This window comes from Pyxicephalus adspersus, chromosome Z (assembly GCF_032062135.1).
Source record: "Pyxicephalus adspersus chromosome Z, UCB_Pads_2.0, whole genome shotgun sequence".
NCBI lineage: Eukaryota > Metazoa > Chordata > Amphibia > Anura > Pyxicephalidae > Pyxicephalus > Pyxicephalus adspersus.
The window spans coordinates 78717249-78742780 of record NC_092871.1 but is presented as its reverse complement, the minus strand read 5'-3'; the positions used below and the strand labels follow the sequence as shown (position 1 = coordinate 78742780).

General features: G+C 38.2%; 1 protein-coding gene across 4 annotated transcripts in view; it reads left to right on the top strand.

The window, feature by feature from the left end:
- The window catches only part of FIBCD1 (fibrinogen C domain containing 1), a 141768-nt gene extending 127147 nt beyond the window's left edge, over positions 1-14621 (top strand). For all 4 annotated transcript variants that reach the window (XM_072430264.1, XM_072430268.1, XM_072430266.1 and 1 more), the window contains exons 7-8: positions 965-1144; positions 13385-14621. In XM_072430264.1, coding sequence (XP_072286365.1) covers positions 965-1144; positions 13385-13644 — 440 coding nt within the window. In that variant the 3' untranslated portion in view covers positions 13645-14621. The remainder of the gene's footprint in view (positions 1-964; positions 1145-13384) is intronic.
- The last annotated feature ends 10911 nt before the right edge of the window (positions 14622-25532 follow it).

Here is a 25532-nt window from a genome sequence, read left to right as displayed (position 1 = left end):
CTCTGCACCTATAAAGCTTTGATGTTTCTAGGCTTATAGAAAAAGTTACACAGGTGGTTGGGGATGTTGGCCAAATCACTGATAGAATACGCATCATATGCTTCAAGTTGCTAGTGATGGGGGTTAATGAGCCACCTGAGAAGCACCAAGCACAAACAAGCATAAAGCTAATCTGAACAAGCCCAAATGTAACAGATAAAGAAAGAACTGTAAACTTTCGGTTAAACAGTAAAGTGGAAGCCTTAATTGAGGGTTCAAGTTGTGATTACTGCTAACTAGAACCCCATTTATCACCCAAATGTCGCTTGGGGCAATTTTTAACAAACGTTTTCTGGCCTTCATTAAACACTTAAAACACACTGTTGGAATGGTTTTCTAGGGTTGTTGTTGTCCTGCAGAAGAAATGGAGAGGGTAAAGGATGAAGAAGCAAACCATTTATACTTCTTCTTTACAAATGAAATGCCTAGAAACTAAGAAAAGCTTAGACATGGTTTGTAAAGTGTTCCCTTTAAAGTCTATGGAAGTGGTTGGGGTAAAGTATCAGTTCCAACCGTATAGAGTAAGAAATTTACCGCCTACTAAACACGTGCAAAAAACAAAAAACAAAAAAGCTTTTCAACCGCTCTCATTTGTTTTAATGATGATAAGATTACTAACAAAATTCATGATTCAAGTGATTTCTGTATTTTGTTGGGGGATAAGCTGTCCTGTTGTTCTGCACAATGTCTCGGAGATGTGAACACTAAATGACAGTGTCTGCTAATGAAAATTGTATGTAAAAGATGGTAGATGAAGTTAGCTACTTACACATTCGTTTGTATTCAACCATATCCTGCTTTATATTACACTGTCATTCGTCTTTAAAGGGTAACTCTGCATAAGATCAAATGTGTGCAGTTATACAGGGCATTAATCTGAATGACAAAGTACTGTTATCATTCTCCTGTTCTCCTTCTCTTCTAGGCTTACAGCGGCTTTACTTATTGACTATGCAAACACATTACCAGCTCCGCATTGACCTGGCTGACTTTGAAAACTCTACAGTTTATGCTCAATACAACACATTTGGAGTGGGTCTATACTCTGTTAACCCAGAAGAAGAGGCATATCCTCTTACAGTTTCGGACTACTCAGGCACCGCAGGTTAGTGCTAGGCTCCTATGTGATAAATGGTACCAAATGTCACAAGAACAAAGAGGAGTGATCACAAATATATAACAATTTGTAATTAATGCAGTCTTTCTCTACCTTTCTAACATGGAGGGTCTGTTAAAAATAACTTTCAGGTTTTAAGGAACATAGAAAGGGACAAACAGAAGAAGGATTTTAGGCAAGCATACATAAATTGTAATAAATTGTAATAATGATACTTTCTTAATATACAAATATCAACATTGCCTGATTCTCAGTGTCATTGGAATCAGAGTAAACTTGTGATAATTCATCAACGTGCTGGACAATGTTAATCTAATTTTGTACATGTAATTGACCGCAATCGGTAGTCGCATACAAAAGGCTGTAATACCCAACATGTTTCACCCAGTGTGGGCTTCCTCAGGGGTAGCGGTACATTTAGTGAAGCAATAAGCACATACTTGATACAATCTAAATATGTGATAGACATAAGGAATGTTAAACAATAGTTGCGATACCTTGGTATTCAATACAGACCAAATAGATGCAATAATGTTCAATTTGGTCGATACTTACTTTAAACAAGAGGTGTCAAACTCAAATATACAATGGGCTAAAATTAAAAACATAGACAAAGTTGCGGGCCAAACTTGAAACTGAAATAGCACTGCTACTACAATTCCCTACGCCAAGAAAACAGTCCAATGCAGGGCCATGCATAGGCAGAGAAGCCGCTGGTCTATATACACGAGTGATGCCGCTACTGCAATTCCCGCCATTACTTGCGTCTTTGAAGCAGTCCAATGCGGGGCCATGCATAGGGAGAGAGGCCGCTGGTCTATAGACATGAGGTATACCAGGAATTGTAGTAGCGGCGCTATTTCAATGCAGGGGTGGGCCAGCTGCATTTCATATTAAGGATTCCTTTGGGGGCCAAAAAAAAAGGATGCGGGCCAGAGTTTGACACCTCCTGCCTTGGACCATATGTTGGGATTCATTCCATCCAATGGATGGGTTTAGCACAATAATTCAGTTATTGATTTTCATGAGTTCATGATTTTTTTTTATACACTATCAATTTTTTGGAGCACTTGGTTTACAATGTATAAGATAAAATGTATCTAAAATCAGTTATCTGGAGGGGCGTGGCTTGCGCATGGCCGAGTGAGGAAGCAGACTACAGGAGCTCCGTGCCTGATTTTCCATGGTTGCAGCCTCACTGTTCCTACAAAAACAGGTCAGTCTGGCAAGGGGAATAACAGGTAAACCCCGGTGGCCACTGCGGCCCCAAAGGACAATAAGGAGGCGATATTCAGGGCTATTTCACGCACTCACAGCCATCATCAAGAGATCCCACCCAAGATGGCCGCCGCAGCAGCAGGCTCCGCACACAGCCATGAGGCTCCTTCCCCCCAGCACCATGTGGTACAAGATACCAGGGGGACAGTACTGTTCCATGAGGTGAGCTTCCATCCTCTTCTACTTTGGCTGAAATTAAAGCCATTTTAAGCTTCTTACTTAACAGAGCAGACTTATAAGCCCTCACCCACTGCCTTGAGGCGTCCTTTAAACAAGAAGTGGCAGAACTTAAAAACAATCTTGAAGCCCCACAAGAAGCTGTCACTGTATTGCGGGCAGACCATGCTACACTATCTACCAGGCTGACCACCACTGAAAACTTTCTCCAGGAGCACACTCGCAAATTTAATATGCTTTTTGGGTCTATTGATAATTTGGAAAATCGCAATAGGTGAAATTATGTGCGAATCTGGGGATTGCCAGAAGCTACTACTGCTCCTGACCTAATGGCTACAGCTAAAGGTGTATTAATATGCCACTGGGCTGTTCTGTGGACACAGATATCCTTGATAGAGAACATAGAGCCTTAGGCCCAAAATGATCTGATCCTACTCGTCCAAGGGACGTGATATGCAGGATCCATTATTTTACTGTAAAGGAGGAAATTTTGGCAGCAGCACGCTAAAAACATTTTTTGGATTTTATTGGGGCCGAATTACAATTCCTTCCAGATTTATCCAGACGTACCCCAGTCCTTCACAAGGCACTCAAACCCCCTTTGGATGTGCTTGAATCAAGAGACATACCATACCACTGGGGCTTCCCCTTCCAATTACAGGTCCACTTTAACCAGCAAATCTTGATATTTAAAGATGAAGAAGACCTCCCTAAGATGATATCTAAAATACCTAAATCTCCCGCCAATTGTTTTGCCTTAATGGTCTCAAGCTCAGTCAGGACTGAAATAATCTATGCATGGTTCTTTCATTACTTCTCTGGACCGAGGATTTCTTTGGTGGTCATGTGGGGCACGAGAAATTTGCTTGGACATCCCAAGGTTGACACCCCCAGGGACCCATGTTTTCCAGATACCTAAGGCCTACTTGGTTCACAGTGGAACAATTAGGACTGGGCTGACTGAAGCCTCCACCATATCCTTTTTACAGGGCTTGGCCCTATGCGGTATCTATGTTATTCAGGGGGCCTCTTTATGTTTGTTTATTGCCTAAATTTATTGTGCTTTTGGGATTATATATATGCACTAGTTTGAGCTAGATGAGGGTATACTGTTGTTTTTCTACAAGGATGTCACATGCATTTTATATAGAAGGCACTTATATATGTCCATTACTCTCTTTGGTACATGCAGACACAGTATCAATGGCACCATTGAAATTATGCACCTATAATTTACAGGGCTTTAATACCCCTAATAAGCGATCCCAAATTCTATACCATCTCCACAAACAGAAAGTGCAAATTAGTATGCTTCAAGAGACACACTTTTGTACGGATAATGTTCCAACTGTGCGGAATAGATATTTTCCTACCTGGTTTCATAGTACATTTGCAAAGTCCAAATCCAGAGGTGTATCCATTGGAATCCATAAATCATTACCGCATGTTCTACTAGCACAATGATCAGATCCTAATGGTAGATTTCTATTCCTGAAACTTCTGATTGAAGGGAGGAAATATACCATTGCTAATTTTTATTTGGCTAACCAGAACCCCATTACTTGTGGTTCCCAAATGCTACGGGACTTTATGCATTTTCAAGAGGGGTAGCGATATTGGCTGGAGACTTTAATTTTATTTTTGACCCAATGTTAGATTCCTCAAAAACCACGGCATCTAAATTCACAAAATTACTCCAGCACTTTTCATTGGTAGATGTGTGGAGAGAGACCCACCCAGATGAAAGAGATTATTCTTAGTATTCACCGGTGCACACTTTGTATCATAGACTGGATGCTTTTTTTAGTATCCCAATACCTACTAACTATGCCACTTTTGGCGACTATTGGAAACTTCCTGTGGTCAGATCATGTTCTTGTCTTTCTATTGCTACACGCCTTCCCAACAGGTATATCTGGAAATAGTTGTAAATTGAATGATAACCTTCTTAAGGATCCAACATGTATAAATGATTTAACTAAAAGTATTAAGGATTTCCTGGAAATTCATGAGGCAGATTTGACATTCATGCCATTTCAGTGGTAAGCATTTAAATGTGTTTTAAAAGGTCAGTTCATCAAACATGCTTCCTGGTTGAAAAAAGACAAGGCAGCAACTGTTAAAACAGCTACTTCCATCTATTTCACAATTAGAAACCAAACACAAACAAAACCCTGAACTGGATACGTTAATTACCTTGGCCCAACACTGGCAACAACTGAGGACAATATTGGATGAATATTCTTTGAAGCTTAGAGATAAGACGAGAAAAACATTCTACCAATTTGGCGAAAGACCTGGTAAATTGCTTACTAGAGCTCTCCACCCACAGGTGGCTACTACTTCTATCCCATATATTGGATCTGCTAGAACTGGGAAATTTTATACTCCCACTGATATTACATCTTCTTTTTAAGATTTGTATCATAGTTTATATAATCTTGGGGGGAAACATGCTGATAGGTCTCTGAAGACATTCCGCAATAAGGTTAGAGAATATATACAAGCCAACGCTTTACCAACTATATCTCTAGCTGATCAAGCGGTTGAAGAAACCATTTACGGAAATAGAACTAAGCTCTTGTATATCTTCCTTGAAAGCAGGGAAAAGCCCTGGACCTGATGGCCTTACTCCCAGGTTCTATAAGACCTTTCAGGATAATAAAATCTTGCCTCTCCTACTATATAGGCTTAACAGTATCTCTAAGGATTGTAGTTTCCCTGCCCAATCTCTTGAATCCCTTATCACAGGTATACCAAAACCGGGTAAAGATGCCTCGTTGTGCAGCAATTATAGGCCCATTCCACTGACTAATCTAGACATCAGAATATATTCCATACTTCTGGCTAATAGATTGAAATCGTTAATTCCTGATATTATACAGCACAATCAAGTGGGGTTTACAATTAAGAGAAAAGCTAGAGCTAACACCCTAAAAACAATCTCTCTCATCAACTACGCTCAGAAAACATCAGTCCCATGTGTCTATTGTCAGTTGACGCTGAAAAAACGAGTAAATCAGATATTCTTACAAGAGACACTGACACAAATGGGGATAGGTCCATCTATGTCTAATAAAATACAAGCTCTCTACACTGAGCCACATGCAAAAGTCCGAGCTAATGGACTTCTATCGGAATCCTTCCCTAAAAGGAACTGTACTAGACAGGGCTGTCCTCTTTTGCCCATACTACCGGTATACATTCTGGTAATGGAATTTTGGCTAATGTGATTAGGAGTAATATAGATGTCAAAGGTTTACAAACTCGTGACCATCAGTGTAAATTATCCTTATTTGCGGATGATCCCCTACTATATGTTAAATCTCCACACATCCCTATCCTAGTCCTCCTAAAGAAATTTGACCGATTTGGAGCTCTAAGTAACTTTAAAGTGAACTACAACAAAACGGAAGCTCTTAATATTTTGTTATCTTCTAACCAAGTATAACAGTTAAGGAATAGTTTTCCTTTTAGATGGCAGGATAACTTGGTCAAATATCTGGGCATCAAAATACCTTCCAACGTTACATTAATGGCTGACATGAACTATAGGCCCCTAATCACAACTGTTTACAATGCTCTTTGTTCATACAATGAAGTGAGACTGTCCTGCTTGGGCTGAATTGCTACTGTAAAGATGGATATACTGCCAAAGATCCTATTCACACAGTGGCAGTTCCACCTCCAAAAAATGTTTTCACTCGTTTATTACACACATTTATTTTGGGGTGGGGGAGGCACATATAAACAAACAAATTCTCTAATGGAGAAAATCAGAAGGTGGACTGGCTATCCTGGATCTTAAATTATATTACATGGCAGCAATACTTAATAGAGTGGGTGGTTTGAGATGAGGCTTAGACCTCTTGTGATCTATGTACCCTACCCTGGGCACAACCATTGTTTCGGTCCCTGTTACCGTTTACCCCACCTACAGTACATACGGTGATTTCTCTATGGGATTCCTTACTTAAACAGAATTTATTATCCTCCAGACCGGGTCCCTTAACGCCCCTCTTTAATAACCCTGAATTTCCCCCAGCATGTGATGCAGGTAAATTTTTATCTGGGAATAAACAGACCAACATTATGTGAGAAACATTTTACAAAATAGAAAGATACCCTCATTTAGGGAAATGAAGATCCCGCATGAGATGTATGGCTCTGCATGGTTGGCGTATAATCAAATACGGACATACAGTCTGACCTAACACCCAATATCTTCAAACTTCAGAATGCCCTCGGAATTTGAGCGGCTTATTTTACAAAAAGAACACGTGACACACAAAGTGGCGTACAAATATCAGCTTTAAATACAAGTTTTGAAACCAGGTTTACCACATTTAATTAAATATTGGGAAAGAGATATAGACATTTTACTGGATCAAGAACGAATCTCTAAGGCATTTACCCTGACCCATAAGATGTCCAGATCCAGCAAAGACCAGGAAAGGTCTTATAAGATTCTTAGTAGATGGTACAGATGCCCAATGGACATACATAGATTCATCAGACGTATTCGCCTACATGTTGGAGATGTGAACATGCAAAGGGATCTTTGCTCCATATTTGGGATTCATGTCCGCCTGTCCGTGTTTTCTGGCAGAAAATCTTTGACCTTTATACCGCTTACATATTCTACCTGGGTCCTTTGAAAGTTTTAGGAAGGATCTGCTGCATTATTTCATCACAGCTGGACAAAGGAAAATTGCTAGGGGGTAATTCAATGACTGAATGGGTATGTGAAGTCAATGACATGGAAACCATGGAATCCCAGATAGCATGGGAAGAAAATAGAGAAGCTACACATAACTCATGGGACTTATGGGTTCATTATAAAGATTCCCAGGTGCTCCATTCCTACCTATCATAGGGTTCCTCTAAAGATATCATATAAGAGCTATCCTTGATGTTGGGATCCTTCTTTACATGTGTTTGAAACATGGATAATGAAACTGATATCATTAGCTGTATACAAAACATGGCTTAGATCAGTGCACTTTGTTATCAGTAAATAGAGGATAACTGTAAAGAATGTACGGCAAATATGATGGTCTCAATACTGTTTTCTATGTGGATTAGTTTTTTTTTGGCTATTCTGCATTTCTACCTAGATTTATTTAATTCCCTAGTGTTCTAATTCTGTCAGTTTTTTGATGCAAAAAGTGATCCAAATTTTTTTGCATAGAAATTTTGGTTTATATTGTGGGCCTGTAATTCTTAGGAATAACTCCCGGGAATGATAAATATATTTATTTTTTATATTATAATCATAAATTTTAATATAATACATAATTATAAATAATAATTGAAAAAATTATTAAATAAAAGACCACAACAATGTAATTTATCAAAAAAATAATAATTTATCAAAAACTTCAAAAAGTTAGGGATAATAGTGGGCAAAATGTAAATCAGGGCACTGGGTAATGATGTTTGGTGCACTAAAATATTTACTTTTCTTTTAATTATATGCTGTGTAGTGTTTTTTTACTGTAATAACCATTTAAAATCAGAATACATTGTATTCTGCTTTTAAATTTCCCGCCCGGCCACCCCCCCCGAATACATCACAACTTGCATCACCCAGAAGATGTCACATCCTCCCGGGTGATGCGAGTGGGGATGTCCCGCCCCGCCTAACCCCTGGCATTCACCGATGCTGCTGCTGTTGCTCGTATCTCCAGGGAGATGCAAAGCACAATGCAGACCCTTCTGCATTTTGCATCACATCTTCCAGGAGATGGGAGCAGCAATAGTAAATTACGGAGGTGGTGCCAGCGGTGATTTCCCGCTGGCACCACCCCTAGAATTTACTATTGCTGCTCGCATCTGTAGTTAGATGTGATAGATAATGCAGAAGTCCTGCATTGTGCTTTGCATTTCCCTGTTGATGCGAGCAGCAGTGTGGCCGGGACCCCGAGTGGTAATTAAAAGCAGATTACTTAGTAATCTGCTTTAAAATTTCCCGCCCGACCACGCCTCCTAATTCAGAAACTTCCTGGCATCACAGCAGGACCATTAGATCCAAACTTACCGCCGGGATTACCACTTTTTGCAAGTGAAATCCACCCCGAGTCACACTCGGGATTACTGCTAGGGGGTTAATGTTCATTTGGCTGTATATTTTTTATTTTCAGTGGTTCCTACCCCACCCCACCCCCCTTCCCTCCCCTTTTTCTCTTTCTGTATCCCTCTCTATGTTTGCTTTGCAAAAACCAAAGAAAAACTGATTATACATAAAATCAATTATCTTGTTTCATACCATTAGCAAACGGCTTTATTTTATAGTTGCTACAATGCTGCCTCTGCCTGCTCTCATCAGTATAGATGATGTTCTATGTGCCATAGGAATCGAGTACTACCACATTGAAAATGAGTGGATTATTATGTAATTTTTTGTAAATACTATTTGATGAAAAATGTATTATTTTAATTTTAGAAGAAGCAGATTTTTTCAGTGAAACGTATTGCAATCAGCAAGGTTTTTCCCATATGTTTGGGTAACCTAGACAGGAATATTTAGTTGTATTTACTGCACATTTTTAATAAGGTTTTAATATCTATTTTTTTAATGTTGTTCCAGTAAAGATTTGTTTTGATATTTTCATGTCCAAATTGATTGTGGTTGGCCTCTAACGTCCCATATATTGAGTTAATCTCAGAGTCTATTTGTTTATTGAAATAGGGATGTGGCCATGTGAAAACTAGAGGTTTGGTCTTTCATTACTTATATGGCTCTTTTTTGTTTAATTACTATATTGTAATTCACTTCATATTGATATAATATATTATTGTCATACTCCGTATTATATCTCTAAATATTCTCTCAAAATGGTGTTCTTTGTGCTCTTTAATATCAGACTCTTCATTATTATCTGATCATTTATTCACTTACTCAGAGATATATTTTGTTTTTTGAACATGTGTTTATATTTATATATATATATTTTTTTTTTTTTTTAACTGCTCATTTGCCTATTTGTTATGGGGTCATATTTTCCATTATCATCCTCTGGTTATACACTGTTATACACTTACTCATTTACATCTTTGTTTTTATACTTTGTACACCAGTGGGACTGCCCCCATACCGCCCAACTTTCGTGGACAGGAGCATCAGCTTTTCAGCTGATGCTTTATCTGTCAGATGATGAAGCTTTCGGTCTTCCCGTCTGCCACTCCCCGTATGTGCCCATTCACTTGGATAGACACGCTTCGCCAGGTGAATCCACTTCGTGCATCCCAGCAATAAGCTGAGCCCTATGGGTGACATCCAGTATATCTTTGGCACCTTCCCTGTAGGTACAGCGTACTCCTACGCTGGGTACATGCATGTGGTGGGAGCTTTCCTGGGGTGTCGCTCCCTATATATAGGGGTCGTGTCCTAGGGATTCCCCTGCCATACCTTTGTTCTCTTCACAAACGGACCGCGGCTTGCGGCTCCAGACACAGGATATCTCCTATACCCTCCACACAGGTAACCACTTACAAAGCCCTTATATCTTAATTCAACCTACTCAGATTACTCAATATTTTTACATATATACCTACCATCAGGTAATACCTGGTAACACGAAGATCACTATTCTCTTACCCTCTTCCATTATATTGGAGGAAAACTGTTTTTGTCTTAAAGAGGCTGACGAATCTGAGCTTACGCCCTTTCCATGGACAATGTAAGTAATGTATTTACATTCATATTTTACTTTAATTGTTTACCTACTTCTTTATTCATATGTCCTCAGATACTTTACAATAAGTACTTGTTACTGATCACTTATTGCTTATTACTTATTCCTATGATGTTCCATTTTATTAAATTTTTGCTTATTGTATTATATTTCACTTAATGCCTTACTAAGCTAATATTTCTCTCTCATATGAACTGTTGAATTTATTTAATCTGTATAAAAATACGAGGTTATTGCAACTGTTGTTTAGTTTTTCTTATGTCTATCACATATTTAGATTGTGCCAAGTTTGTGCTTATTGCTTCGCTAAACGTACTGTTACCCCTGAAGAAGCCCGCTCCGGGCAAAACATGTTGGGTATTATGGCCTTTTGTATGCAACTACAGATTGGCGTCAATTACACATACAAATTTACATAAACATTGTCTAGCACTTTAAAAAATTTTGAATTACAACTTAACCAGATACACTATTTGCAAAGCAAGCTGTGTGAGATTCCTGTAGTTGCTTATGTTTCCTTACAGTATAAAAATCTTGATCAAACAGGAGATTCTAGGTTATAGATTCCTTTAGGGTTGACTTCTACATCTATTTCAAGGCCTCCTATAGACCTAAGATGGTATCTGCATACTTTTAGCCAGTTCCTTGGAGAAAAGAGTATAAAATATTGTCTCCACAAGATGCTCTAAATAAGGGAGCAAAAAAATATAAAAAGCCACAGTTAACCAACCTTCTTCATAGAACAAAAGTTCTATGACAGGGGTCGGCAAACTTTTTGGACTGCTAGGCCATTTCAGGAGGTCAAGAAGGCACACTAGGCCAGAAGAAACAAGGTGTCCAAGGAAAGGTTTTTTCCAACCGTGACTGCAAGCGAGCAGCCTCAGTCCTCCGCTTATCCGCGGTGTAGTCTCTGTAAGTGTGTGTGTGCTTGGCATCGAAATGCCGATTTGACCTTTTGAAAGTGCTGTTGGTGTAGTTGCACAATAAACACAGGGCTTTGTTGCCGCATTGGACAAAGAAAAATTCGTCAGTCCATTCGGGGTTGAAGACATGACGTTCGAGGTCAACCTTCCAGGGACCGCTAGCTGCACGTTGCTTCTGCTCTTTATGCATAGTAAATTGGGTTACTGTGCGGGAACTCGATGATATTGCAGGAACCCGCGATAACGCAACAATTCAATTAGGCCGGATCCAACAATAAATAATTAGGAGGGCATTAGGCCGGACTGGAATACTTGCTAGGCCGTATCCAGCCTAAAGTCCGGAATTTGCCTACCTCTGTTCTATGAAGTGTAGTATAATGCATATGCAACACAACAGTGGTGGATGACATTGAAGCAATGCTTTGGGGAAAAGAAAGCACAAGCTTGTTGTGTACAATTGCTAAGCAGAAAAAAAATACATTGCAATGATAAAAGTTCACCAGAATATTCCGACAACTAGCTTTGTAGAAATGCACAAGAAAAAGATGTTTTGACAAATAACCAACAGTATACTTCAGTTTTATTGCACCAACATCTCTTGTTGCATGTTGGTATTGCCAATTCTCATCTTGGGATTTAAGTCACAAAAATTTGGTATATAGTTTGTGTCCAACATTGATAAACTGGATATGCCTAAAACTGAATTTTTGAATCTTCCCTTGTTCCTCACTGAAATCGCAAAGGTTTTCGGGAAATTTTTGCAAATGGTTATGGAGATAGTGTACCTTTATGCTCATAGTAGCAACCACATTTTTAAATTTTAAGAGCAAGTTTTGTACCAGTTCTTTATAACTTTTTGCGTTATGGTTACCCAAGAAGTTCTTGACAAGCGTGACATAGCTGTGCCAGGCAGAAACTTCAATATCAGTCACGTAACTTGTGAAATTTGAATCATTTATCAGTTTCTGAATCCATCAAAGATTTTTGCTTTAAATTTTTCAGTACTCAATCCAGGGAAGAATCTACAAATGTATTTGAAGCAATCACCGTCCTTGTTCAGAGCTCTAACTAAATGCTTCAATAATCCCTACTTTATGTGTAGTGGAGGGAATTATTTTTTCTTTGTCAACCATTGCCTCGTTAATGATGTTCGCTGCACCTTTTTTTATGTTTTCCCTTGGAGGCCATGTCACTTTTTTCCTGTGATCCTGCTTTGCTTTACTATCCCATAAGCAGATGAAACATGGGTTACACTCCTGGATTACACCACAAACCCTGTATATCCTCCATGTCAGATACAGGAATATCAGGGAGTGTACTGAACACTGGTATGGGAACATCAGCACCATGCGGCACAGGTCGTCTTGCTGATTCAAAATCAGGGTACTCCCATTTGTTTTTCGTGTAACCATTGAAACCTTTTACATTCACAGCACAAAAATTACAATCATTATGATGATTTTTAGGCTCTCATCATACCATAGGTACACCAAATTTCAAACTTTTCAGATTTCCACTGAAGTTGAAACTCTACACAAGTTGTGCATACTATATGGGGAGCCCAATAATTATCTTGGTTACCCAGTTTAATACCAAAATATGCAAGATATGCTTGTTTTACACATTCTGTAATGTTTCTTCTCTGTTTTTGCAGAGAATATTCACTACAAATGTAGAAAAATACATTAGGGTCAAGAACTCATGTTTCTGTTTAAAAAAAAAAAGTATGAATATAAAGAAGGCAAATGAAAATATCATGAAAATAATGCTACATTAAATATATAAAATGCAAAACATTGGTGTAAATAAAGATTATGCGGTGTTAACATTTTTTGTTGGTAAAATCATGTATTCTATTCTTGTATCACAAAAACTAGAGCCAATTCAATGAAACTGATGTCATTTCTGGATTCAGCAGATCTGAAATACACTAAATAAATCAAAAATCCTTGGCAAGTGAAACTTTTTTTTTGTTGAGCTGTGTTATATTTCTTAGTGTCCCAGGTGAAAAATGTTTCTAAACAGTGTAGCAATAGTCAGGTTCACCCTATACTTGCAGCCACACTATGCTTTCTTTTGTTTTCCTTGTTTTTTAAAATTTGCACACCATGTCCTTGAATTTCTTAATGGTGTCTAATTTTCTTCTCTGTTAGGAGATTCTTTGGGAAAGCACAGTGGAATGAAATTCACCACCAAAGACATGGACAATGACCACTCAGAAAACAACTGCGCCAGCTTTTACCATGGAGCCTGGTGGTACCGCAACTGCCACACTTCCAACCTGAATGGTCAATATCTTCGTGGACACCACGCTTCCTATGCAGATGGCATAGAGTGGTCTTCCTGGACAGGTTGGCAATATTCACTCAAATTTGCAGAGATGAAGATTCGCCCCTTAAGAGAAGACAAGTGATCCTCCCATTGTTTCTTTACATGGGAGGGCTTTTTAAGGAAAAATTCGAACTTACATTCATGTATTTGGGCGGGAAACATAAAAAAGCAAAAACTTTTCAGCACTTCCCAATGCTATTGCACATAAAAATTGTGTAAGTGCTGAGTTCACAAGATGGATCTATCTATGATATTTGGAGAACTGGACACTAAAATAAGGAGATGTTTTGACAAATTACCAACAGGATACTTCAGTGCTATTGCACCAACATCTCTTGTTGCACTTTGTTATCTCTCAGTCTATTTCCATCTTGAGAACTAAAGGAGTTGACAAGACACAATCATTTGGTATCTAGCTGTAATTTCAACGTTAAATGGAACTAAGACATCTATGTGCACCAATTATATTTCTCAGTGTCCTAGGTGAAAAGTTTTTCTTAACAGTGTAGTATTAGTCAAGATCACCCCATACTTGCAGCCACACAATGCCTTCCTCTGTGTTCCTGGCATCCCTTCTTTGGCAGATAAGTGAAGACTTTGTGGAGCCTGTGACTAATATTTCCTCCTCACGCTACGTTTGGCATTAATGGTCCTCCCCCGCTGTACCTGTTATTTGTTCCTGATATTTTTATTCTTGGTGACTAGTGGAATTGGAATTTATTCATGTTTACCCCTCTTCCTAAACTAATTTCTTTGATAGAGTTGCCTTGTCTCCTAAGTAAGTTGGATTATTTGAACACAGCAGTAGACTTTCAATTGCTGCATCTTCTGTCTGACGGATGACCTAGATGTTCATGTGGCGAGTGGGTGGAAAGGCAAAATGTTCTGGCATTGCAGGTTGCCAGGCTGTGTAGGATAAGAAAATGCGAGGTGCCAAGCCAAAAAGACTTTATGATGAATATTTGATTCTTAAATTGCTGGTTGCTACGTTTTTTAAATTCCTTTTGAAAAATGTGCAAATTTTGTCCAAGATAAATGTGTTTGGTGTGGATTGAGTTTGATGACAATGTTTTAAAGCATCCTAATTATTTAGAATGAAGTAGCAAAATTATTTTTTTTATTTTATACCTATAGCACAGACATGTTCTACAACACTTTCAGATGAGCATCAAATCATCCATAAGAGTCCCAGATGAATCTTTCAAACTGAACCATGGAAATTTAAACACACTCTGGGCCATGTTAGATAGAAACCAATGAATACTCCAGCATGGAGGAAAGGAGAGTTTTCATCAACATTGGGAGAATATACAAAGCTTCTAAATTCAAGGTCTTTACAGGATTTGTCCAAATTGCTATATTAAAACATGGCATCTTTAGTGTAAAGTTTTTCAGTATAAAATCTCTGAAAAGGCCAAGAAAAATCACTTGAGATATTATCCTCTCAAAGCCTGATTTGATTTCCTAACATCTCTTTAGCAAACAATTCAGGTTCCTTTATGTCAGCCTGGCAGCTGTTTAATGATCAGCACTGTCTCCATTACCAAAGACGAAAAGCTATTTGTAACACCATGCACTAAACATTGTCTGCGGCTCTTATTATGATGAAGCACGTGTCCTCATAATTAGTTGGTCATTTTCAAAAACAGATAAAGATGTCGTAGTAGAAGAACTCTAAGGGGAGGCTGTTGTCACATTTACTTGTTCCTGTGAAAACAAGTTGCTATATTAAGGGACATCAATAAACCCCCAGGGGGGCCTGCACCTTGCGCCCGCACAGCCAGGTGCTCGGTAATGAGTGCGATTCGTGTGGCTTCCTCATGAAATCATTAGCATATTTCAAACAGTTTATCTTTTCGCTACCTAGGCATTGGTGGCCAGCATTGTAAACAAGTGTTATGTAAATTAAAAGGAATCTAGGCGTATATAACCTAGAAGTTAATGGACCATGACAAAGTTTGGTTGGTTATGCCCGAGAGTGGCATTAACAGTCTGCTCATTAAAGCTGCTTACTTGGCATTTGCAAAGCATTCTTCTCCCCCTTCTTTCTTTTTGACATGTACAATGATTTTGCTTTTAATGTCTTGGTTAAATGAGCATGAAGTCTTCTCGTTTGTCGTGCACGAAGGCATAACTCAGTAGGAACACCTGAGATGGTGTCAGCTGCAAATCTCGAGAATGAAGAACAGGTGGAGAGAGAGGAGGGGTCTCTGGAGACTTAGATATGAAGGGGGGGAGAAAGGTTTAAGGAGAAGGGATTGTAGAAAAGAGTGGCAGTGTTTATAGTGGAGGGGGGAGAAGGAAATGGAGAAAGATAGAGACACAGATGGGAAGAGAAAGGCAGATGGAAAAGACACACATTGTGACAAACACAAAGAATTACAGAGGAAGAAACGCACAGATGGAAAAATTAGAAAAGAAATATGGAGAAAGGAAGATAATGAACAAAATATATTTTGAAGAAATTATATTAACGCATTGTTTTAAGGAAATATTAATGATAGGGGCTGGATTGGTTGCAGTCATTTTTAAAATTATCTGAGGGAAGTAAGCAAAAAAAAAAAAAGTTTTGTCATGATCGATTTTCAGAAAGCAACCAAACCATAGCTATCCATATGTTCATCAACATGCTCATGAAGTTACTAGGGGTGTGACTTTGGATGATTAAGCTTTCTCAATACGGAGGCGGAGGAGGAAGGTGGGTGGGAAGTATTTTTTCTATATTCTTTTATTGCTGGCCTTTTTTTTTAATTAGAGAAATCGGGAACATGGGTGCCATTTCTATTTCAATCTCTATAAAATGCATCTGAACAGCCAGGCCTGGAATCACCAGTTTAGCTAAAGCAAGAGCTGGATACAGTCTAGATAAGGAAGGTGAAGCAGCGCAATAATAAGGTTATCTCTTTGCTCACTCCTTTTGCCAGATTTTTCTCTGCCAGCACACGTTATAAATCTGATAAGCATGGTTTTGCCTTTTCCTAGTATTAGTAATATTATGAAGAGGATTACAGGAGCCTATTTTGGGTAATACACATTGCATTTGAATGAATACATAACTGCATTAAATAATATAGTTACTTTTAAAATTTGGAAGTGTTGGGCCATGATGTATACACGGCTTGGGGAAACTTTTTTTTCAGCCTGGCAGCTTTCTAATGAATATATTAAACATTAAAAGCTTATGCAGGTGTGTTTTCATGACTTCTAGGTCAACGTACCTTTCTGTGTCTTTTAAAAGCCGGAATAGAATGAAGAGACGGCTGGCTTAAATAGTTGTTGAGGCTTAGAGCTTAAAGATAAGGCTCTTTGTAACTGCTAGGATAGGTTCTTTTCTTAATCACCTTGGAGAGAGACAAGGAATGGATTATTACCGTGGCACCTAGGCCTAGAGAATGAAGAGATGATTTGTTTGGTCTCATTGCCCTTTTTTTTTTTTCAACGCTCAACCCCTCAGCTTGAGACAACTATTAAAAATAGCAAGATTAAGAAATTATTATTGTTGGTGTTTTAAAATGAGCTCACATAACAAAGATATCCCACCAAAAATATGGTGGCACGGCAGAGGTTCCTTGACCTTCCCTCAAATTATAAACTGCCTATGTTCTCTTTAATTGATAAGCGTCATTTCCACACTGCACAAGTTAGCACTATAATGGATGTTACTCTCAAAGATTTGACAATGGTTTATGGTTTCTACAAAATTAATCTAGCAGTTTGTTTCTTTCTACACAGTATTACATGTGTTTTAAGGATTTTTCAAACTAGGTTAAAATGATTTTGTGCAAATTAAAGGTATGTTGACAGATACATGACTTATTGCAGTATGTGTATGCGGTGTTTTTTCTCCTCTCTCACTGTTATGCATAATTAGATTTCTATGTAATTACATGTTGCTATGACTGAAGTAATATATCCCATCTGTGGTGGAAATGTAGCAAATTAAGTCATCTGTAGAATTAACCAGAGAAAAGTATGCTCAGATTTGCTTCTCTAGGATAGGTTTTTGTTAAAAATTAAACTCCTGCTTTACGCTCCAGCCTTGCACAGTTTGTAAAGTGTCCTCTCCTATGCAGAAAATGCATTGTATGGTTTCACTGCACACTGTGATCTACATCAATCAGATAGAGCCATCCTAATTCCTGGCAGGAGGGCATCAAATGTAATTTAGCTTCCTCCTCCCTAATTGTCCTTGGCCCACCCCAGTTATTCATTAGAGTTTGATTCTTTTAATGATGGCATTACCTAAGGGCAGGTGCTGTTTGTATTCAGAATCAGAGATTGTTTAAATCACTTAGTGTAAAATAAGATGGGTAATGAATATGGAAAGGCTTACATGAAGGGACAGGCGAAATATAAATAACATATATAAGAGCAGCCAAAAGCATCCCGGGATGCGTGACGTATGTATCAAGGGAGGCTCTGCGCTACCGTTCATTCAAGACAGAAAGCAGCAGGCTTTACTTTTTTTTTTAAACCCCCACCACCACCCAAAAAAAAAAGATTATTTTTACCTTATATAAAAGGCTTATCCTAAAGTAAAAATTTTAGTTTAGGTCACCTATAAGTAATGGCTTATGTGTGGCAAAGAACTATGTCTGCCTTGGTCTTTTTGCTTAACTTTTTTATCCCTGGTGGAAATATAACTCCTGACTTCCTGTTTCCCTGCCACCTAGAAGAAAACGCTTGGAGAATCACGCATTTAGTACTTCAGGGAGGAGTTAGAAAACTCCTATTAGTGTCCATGTCCCCATAAGAAAAAATTCCCTTCCTGTCCTGGTGATGACTGGATAGTAGGAGCAATTTATCTTCTCGAGAGACAGCAACATAAACCTGATGAGATGTTCCAACCCTTCCCACTCTGTATCCAAACATTGTTTTTTGGAAATGAAGTTTAAAGCTGTATTGAAGAAAATTCTACCAATATTTATAACGTATATTGTCTCCTGCTTGTGCACACTTTTGAAGTCCCCAATACAATATAGCTGTTTTGCACTAGCTACAGAATGTGTTATCATTGTTTTTTGCCTATTTAATTAAGTTTGCAATTTGATACAAATGAAACAGATTGTTTACGCAGGTTTAAATCATGTAGTTTTGATTAATTTAAAGGAGATAAAGTAACGTGTATGGCCAATTTCAAGTTATTAAAGTTGTACTTCTACTCATAATTGTTTCTTTAAGTTTAGGGGGGAAGGGGATACCCCAACTCCTAGCCTCTGTCAACTTTTTTTTTTTTTTACCAACGAGGAGACCTTGAAATATCTTTCAGGTATTAGGGATCCCCTGCTAGGTCCACAACTCACAGTATATTAGGGTCGCGGTCAGTGGGAAGAATTCCTCTTACATTGTTGGCCAGTGGGAAGAAAATCACCCATACATATAGCCAAAAAGATCATTGGTGCCAGTGTACCTGACTCGAGAGACACAAATTGCTCATTACTCAAAGAACACCTAGCAACCTCAGGAGGTTGACAAACACCTGACCTGGTTAACAAACACTGGTCTGGAGTAGTGTGGTTTTGTTCTCCTAACGGAATGATTGGTCACCCTCCCCTGTTGCTGGGTCATTTCCTGGTTATAGTTGAGGAGGGGGGCAAACAACAGTAAAAGATAATATTCCTGTAACCTGTACACTAAAATCAGCACCCAATGATGTGGTCATCTATTTTGGAAAATATCAGGAGAATGAGGGATAAGAAGCAAACCACAATGGAATAACTGTTAGGGGTCTGCAGACCAGGAAGGCCCCTACGAGCTAAGTGCTAAACATAAAAAAATAAATACAGCTCAAGGAGGTGCTCTGAAAAATATTTTTTTCTACTACTTTCCATGGCAGAGATAGTTTGATAGAAACAATTGTGAATGTATATATACCAGCATATTTTGTGTCAGGTTGTATCTGTACCAGCCCCCCAATGTGAGCCATCCTTTTTTTTATTCTAGGAGATAGTGTGAGCAATTCTTTGTAGTCGTCATCTGCCAGAAAAGTCATTATGAATCATGTTGCAACTGTGCCCATCCCTGGAGGAGTTATTGTGAGCCTTTGTTTGTATCCACCCTGTAAGAGTCATTTTGAGTCATGGTGTGTTTATGCCAACCCCACAGGAGTCAGTTTGGGCCATGTCATGTCTGTGCACCACAGCACCCCTACAGAAATAAGTGTGAGCCATAATAAGTCTGTGCCTATAGTCAAGACTATAGTCAATGTGGGTTCCGCCATGCACACTCCCACCCCAGATATCACAAGCTTAAAATTCACAGATTCATTTTTTAGGTTTATTCTTTCACAGGTGCCTGAGGCTATGTGCACGTCAGAGGATTCTCACCAGATACGAACAATCGTACTCGTCTCAAATGAGAATTTGACATGTGTACCACAGATGCCTCATACCATTCATGGATCGATTCTTAAAGGGGAACGACAGCTTTAGAGATCAAGGGAGGAGAGCACAGCAGGGTGCCACTTGTCGGTTCTCCCTCCTCCCCTCTCCATGCTTTGTTTACAGCACTTGTTCATTTCTCTGTCACTCTTTATTTCCAGTGATGAAAATTGCACATTTGTACACAGCCTATTTAAAGCATAAGCACAATAATAGAAACTTCCTTTTTCAAGGTTTTTTTTTTTTTTTTTTTTAATGGATTGGAGATGTCATGTGGGTCCAATTGAATGAAATATGCAAAATGCTTAAATGAATTATTTTAAGTCATGAAAGGATGCATTTAAGCCATTAATAAATTTACTTGAATGTCCCTTTAAGGAAGCTTAAAGCAGGCGAATGAGCATTGCTGAGAGTTTGTTTTTTCAGTTCCAGTAATAGGATTACTCCCACCGGTAAAATTTCAGTAATGAGGGTGTCAGCTGGCGTGGGTAAAGAAATGTCTAGGAGCAGTGGGGCAGCACCCAGATCCCATCTGGAGTGGATTAAGCTGCCAACTTTAACAGTCCTCTTTAGGGAAAACCTTACGAGGCAGACATAGGGTTTAGCAAGATGGTTAGATCCATAATACTAAGAAAGGGTGTTGGAGAAGCAACTTACTCTTTTGGCTTGGAAACAATCTGAGATTTAAGAAACCTCAATATCAGTTTTAAAAAAACAACCTGCAGCAACTCCGGGATTTCTATGTATGTCTGACAATATGTTAGTGCACAAAATTACATTCACAAAAATATAATTTTATTTTGAACATGAACAAAAGAGTGGTACAAATGGGACTACTCAATATAAATGGGTATTAGGCAGGCACATTACAGTTAACAGGAAAAACTCTGGCCAAACAAACAAAAATACTCCAGTGAGGGGTTGTAGACAGTTTTTGCCTGGAGTTTTTCTTTTCAATATGGAAATGGTAAGCAAGTGGATGGCCGTCACATAAATATATGACAGTTTTTTATTCTTCCCCCCACATTTTTCTTTTATACACATTGCTGTCTAATTATACAATTGTTCCACACAAACAAAACTGTTGATGTGATAATCATAATCAATCTGAAGATATTTGTGTCCAGGCTTCTTCACTTTCAAAAACTCCTAATTAAGGCTGGGTCTACATGGACGTTCTTTAGAAATGCATGTAAACATTCCTATTGCTTTTAAATGTGTTTTTATGTACTTTTATTAGTGTTTTAAAGCTTGTCTTTAAAATGCTAGAAAACACCTATGCCGCACTTTCCCCGTGTTTTTAACTAATTTGCATATTAAGTGCTCAAAACACAGGAAACATTCTATTAAAATCAATAGAAGCGTTTAGCCGCGTTTTCCCACATTTTTGGCTGTTTTCCAGAGTTAGCCCAGCGTTTTAATTTTTTAAAATAACATAAAATAAACGTGCCTCAAGGAAACGTCCTGGTGTAGATTAACCCACTGCAATGCATGGGAATTTCAAACAGGAGATTTAAAAGCCTCAGGTTAAACGCTGGGGAAACAGTCCGTGTAGACTAAGCCTAATCAAGTTGAAACTGTCTGATCTGACCTTTCTTATAAAATTAAAGCATGCAGAGAATAACAAATTACTCCTTTTGGAAGATCTTTCAAACACTATTGTGAACAAACTTAATCCTTTCCATTTCAACTTGTAATAACAATTAAATCGAGAGGAAGTTGACTGAAAGCCATATCAAAGTTAAATTAATTTATTTATAAGGAGTGGCGATCATTCAATGATTTGAAATTGGTGTTCTACTTTAGATATACCACAAATTTAGTAGTACAAAGACTGGTAAATTGAATATATTTATAGGGAGGCTCCTAAGTTATATGGTTTTGGTAAATGTTGGTGATGTAAGGAGGCTATATGGCCAGAAAGTAACACAGATGGACAACTAGAGTTAAAAAATTATTTGACTTGTATGTAGCTTCTTCACTTCTTCTTCAGTAACAATTGTGTACATAAAGTCAAAACTTTTTAGTAGTTTTGAAGAGTAGTGAGGGGTTAAAATTTAGTCAAGTTTTATTTCTTGCTGTCTGGTACCAATGGTAAAATTTACCCTCCATTCCAATCCTATAGACAAAACAGGAAGTGAGTGAAAATCTTCAAAAACTTTGTCAATGAAACAAGTGTTTTTGTCTGCCACATAGTCAACATTAACCTTAGTAGTGAATAAGGTAAGACAGAATACAAGGGACATGCTGAAGATTGGAACAGGTTGAACACGTTTGTTTTTATTATTAATATTATTATTACACAGTATTTATATAGCGCCATCAAGTTACATAGCGCTGTACAAAGTTATGTCACTAACTGTCCCCCAAAGGAGCTCACAATCTAATGTCCCTACTATAATCATATGCCTTTAATACAGTCTCAGTTGTGGGGGGAAGCCAATTAACCTAACCATGTTTTATGGGATGTGGGAGGAAACCAGAGTACCCAGAGGAAACCCACACAAACACAGGGAGAACCTTCAAACTCCATGCAGATAGTGTCCTGGATGAGATTCAAACCTGGGAACTTGTGTTGCAAAGGCTGAAGTGCTAACCTCCAAGCCACCCTGCTGCCCTGAAGAACAGCAACCACCTTCATAAGTGTTCTTCAGTATTGCTGGCCAGACCAAGGTTATTAGATGGTCTTCTAATCAATCTGGAAGCCCTAAAATACATTTCTCTTGCAGAACCTCAGAACAGAATTCCTCCATTAATCCCATGCCTGCTTTGAATTCACTTGAGCCTCAAGGTTAAGTGGGTTCACAGCGGACATGATGTTCAGTCATCAAAATCAATGCACATCTGAGAAGCCTAGTGTCAAGGGAGATCAAACCAACTTCCAGCTACACACGAAACGTTAAAATGTTAATATACTTAGCAGGCTCAATTCAGCTTTAAAATACCCTCCATGTTTCCTTACTAATACAGTAAAAAAGGTCAGATGCTCTCTTCTACCAAAGCTTTTCACCTCAAAGTGCAGAATTTGATGATATATTTGTCACGATAGCCAGAAGCACTAGAAGATTGTCATCATGGTCTTTCCAATATAAAGAAAAGTGTGCACCTGCGTCTCCTAATCAAGGTATCACTAGGCAGCTGCCGTCTTTTACAATGACCAGAGGCAACAAGCAGAGTTCCAGGTTATAATGACAACCAAACTGATCACTAAAAAGCAATACATAAATAAAAATTGGTTCTACCATCTTCACGTCAGATCAGTTCTGTTCTTCTAGAAGAGATGCTGTTCTCATTTTTGTTACACAGATGCAAAAAAAAAAGATTAACCGATGGCTCTCACAAGGTGAAGATTGGCTATTATTCTCCATGGCCAACCCCTCTTTCAGCTCAGCACAATGAATTTTAATAGAAACAAGGAGCATTGGAGCTGAAAGCAGCTGAAAAGGAATTGTGTGGCACAAAGGTATCACGTTCTTTAGTCTTTCCGTCAGGGTAGAAGGGTCTGAGCTGAGCAATTCATTCTGCAACACATTTTGGAAATATAAAGAATACCTTCATTTGCATGTCAAAATGATCTGCAAATCCCGAGATACAGGCAGATCATGATATAGGCAAATCTTGACTTCTACTGTAAAAGTCAAGGTTTGGTTCCACCACCTTGTCCCCCATGTCCTCACATCAATGTGATGGGTAGCCTAAAAACAATAAAAATATAATGAAGGCGAGAGAATCAAGAGAAATGTGACTTTTAAGGAAAACAGCTTTCGTACATTGCAATCAACTCAAGAAAAATAAATGGGGCTCTATTTAAAAAACAGGAAAACTGATAGGAATCAATTACTGACACAAAAAAACATGGAACTGGAAGAGTCCCACCAGGGAAAGTTTGAGGGAACGTCAGATTCCCTGGTTTATAAATAGAGCCCATGGATTTATAACAACATTAGAAACATTTGTTTTCTAGCATATCACAGATCAACATATATCAAGTAAGTTAATTTATGAAAAGCAGGTTGGTAACATTCAGCCTCAGAGAGAGACACTTTAAACAACATTATTAAAAGACAAAAGTCATAGTTCTTACATTAGGAATTATAATTAAAAAAACATATACTAAAATCAATATATTTTACATTTTTAAAAATAATATTTAACCTTGACATGCTGTTCATTTATGCAGTCAATCTGTGCAGAGGCAGCTGGTGGTTCTCCAGATTTATGGCTCAATGCTTGAGGGCAGCAAAGTGTTTCCCATTTTAGCTTCATACACATGAAAACCACATGCCCCATCATTCATTGCACTGTGTATCGTGGATGTGAGTGTTTGGACTTGTAGGCCCTGATTTATGAAAGCTCTCCAAGGCTGGAGAGAATACACTTTCACCAGTGAAGCTGGGTGATCCAACAAACCTGGGATGGATCTGGTCCAGGATTCAAAGCATTTGCTAGCAAATAGCATTGAAGAAATCCATTCCAGGTTTGCTTGATCACATAGCTTCACTGGTGAAAGTGTATTCTCTCCAGCCTTGGAAAGCTTTAATAAATCAGGCCCGTAGTCTCAGCTCTCTACAACACAATGGGGTGACTACAAATGAAGACATCTTGAATGGAGCATGAGTTGTAGCCACAAATGTTACATATATGTAAATCCCTGCACAGGATAGAAACACATTTATAGGGATTATTTGAACATGTTTTTTTTTGAAAATGTATTTATTACAGTTTGTAAAACAATATAGGATTACATAGATATGAAGAGCATGACAAGTGAATTTACATGAAAGGAGTGTAAAGGGAAGCATATGATGGGTAAATTCAAAATATCCCTTTGCCAAATAATTACCAATAAATTACCAGATATATTAAAGTCATCCGGTTTACATGCAATAAATGGTTGTCTTCTTTACACTGTAATATCATATAGAGAAGAATCCTGAACTGGTGCCAGCACCGGAGAAGATAACCCACATTGCTGCTCAAAGAGAAATGAAAAAGAATAGGCAGAAGTGAACACACATTTTAGAAAATTTAGCAATCTAGTAATACTGACCTGACAATATTACAAGACAGCCTACTCTCTATACTTGATATTAAATGCAATATAAAAAAAATGCAACCAAACTCCGGAGGGATTGTCACAAATGTATAGTACACAGAATATTCCACTGAGCAATGTACTATTTTCCCCTTTACAATAACAGATTTTAATAAAACCGAAAATTCATTGTGCTTTTACTTTTTGTATATAAAAAATTGAGAATTTTTTTGGCAAACATAAGGTGTTCCCAGATTAGTAGATCAGTAACAGCAGCCATTAGAGAGAACAGATCCTCTTTTACTATACATGAATGAACCGCTGAGACCATAAGTATTTAGGTTGTGTTCTATGGGTGTCAAGGCTTCATGTTCAGTTTTTGACTGGAATGTACCCTTAAAGCCACATGCAAAGGGAAGTTGTGTAAATGAAAGACTTAATTCCACAAACACACTAATGTCACCTGTATGCAATGTGAACAGAGCTAATAAACCACGTCTATTATCTACACAAGTCATTTACAATCCATTCATGAAGTATATTGTGCAGATTAAG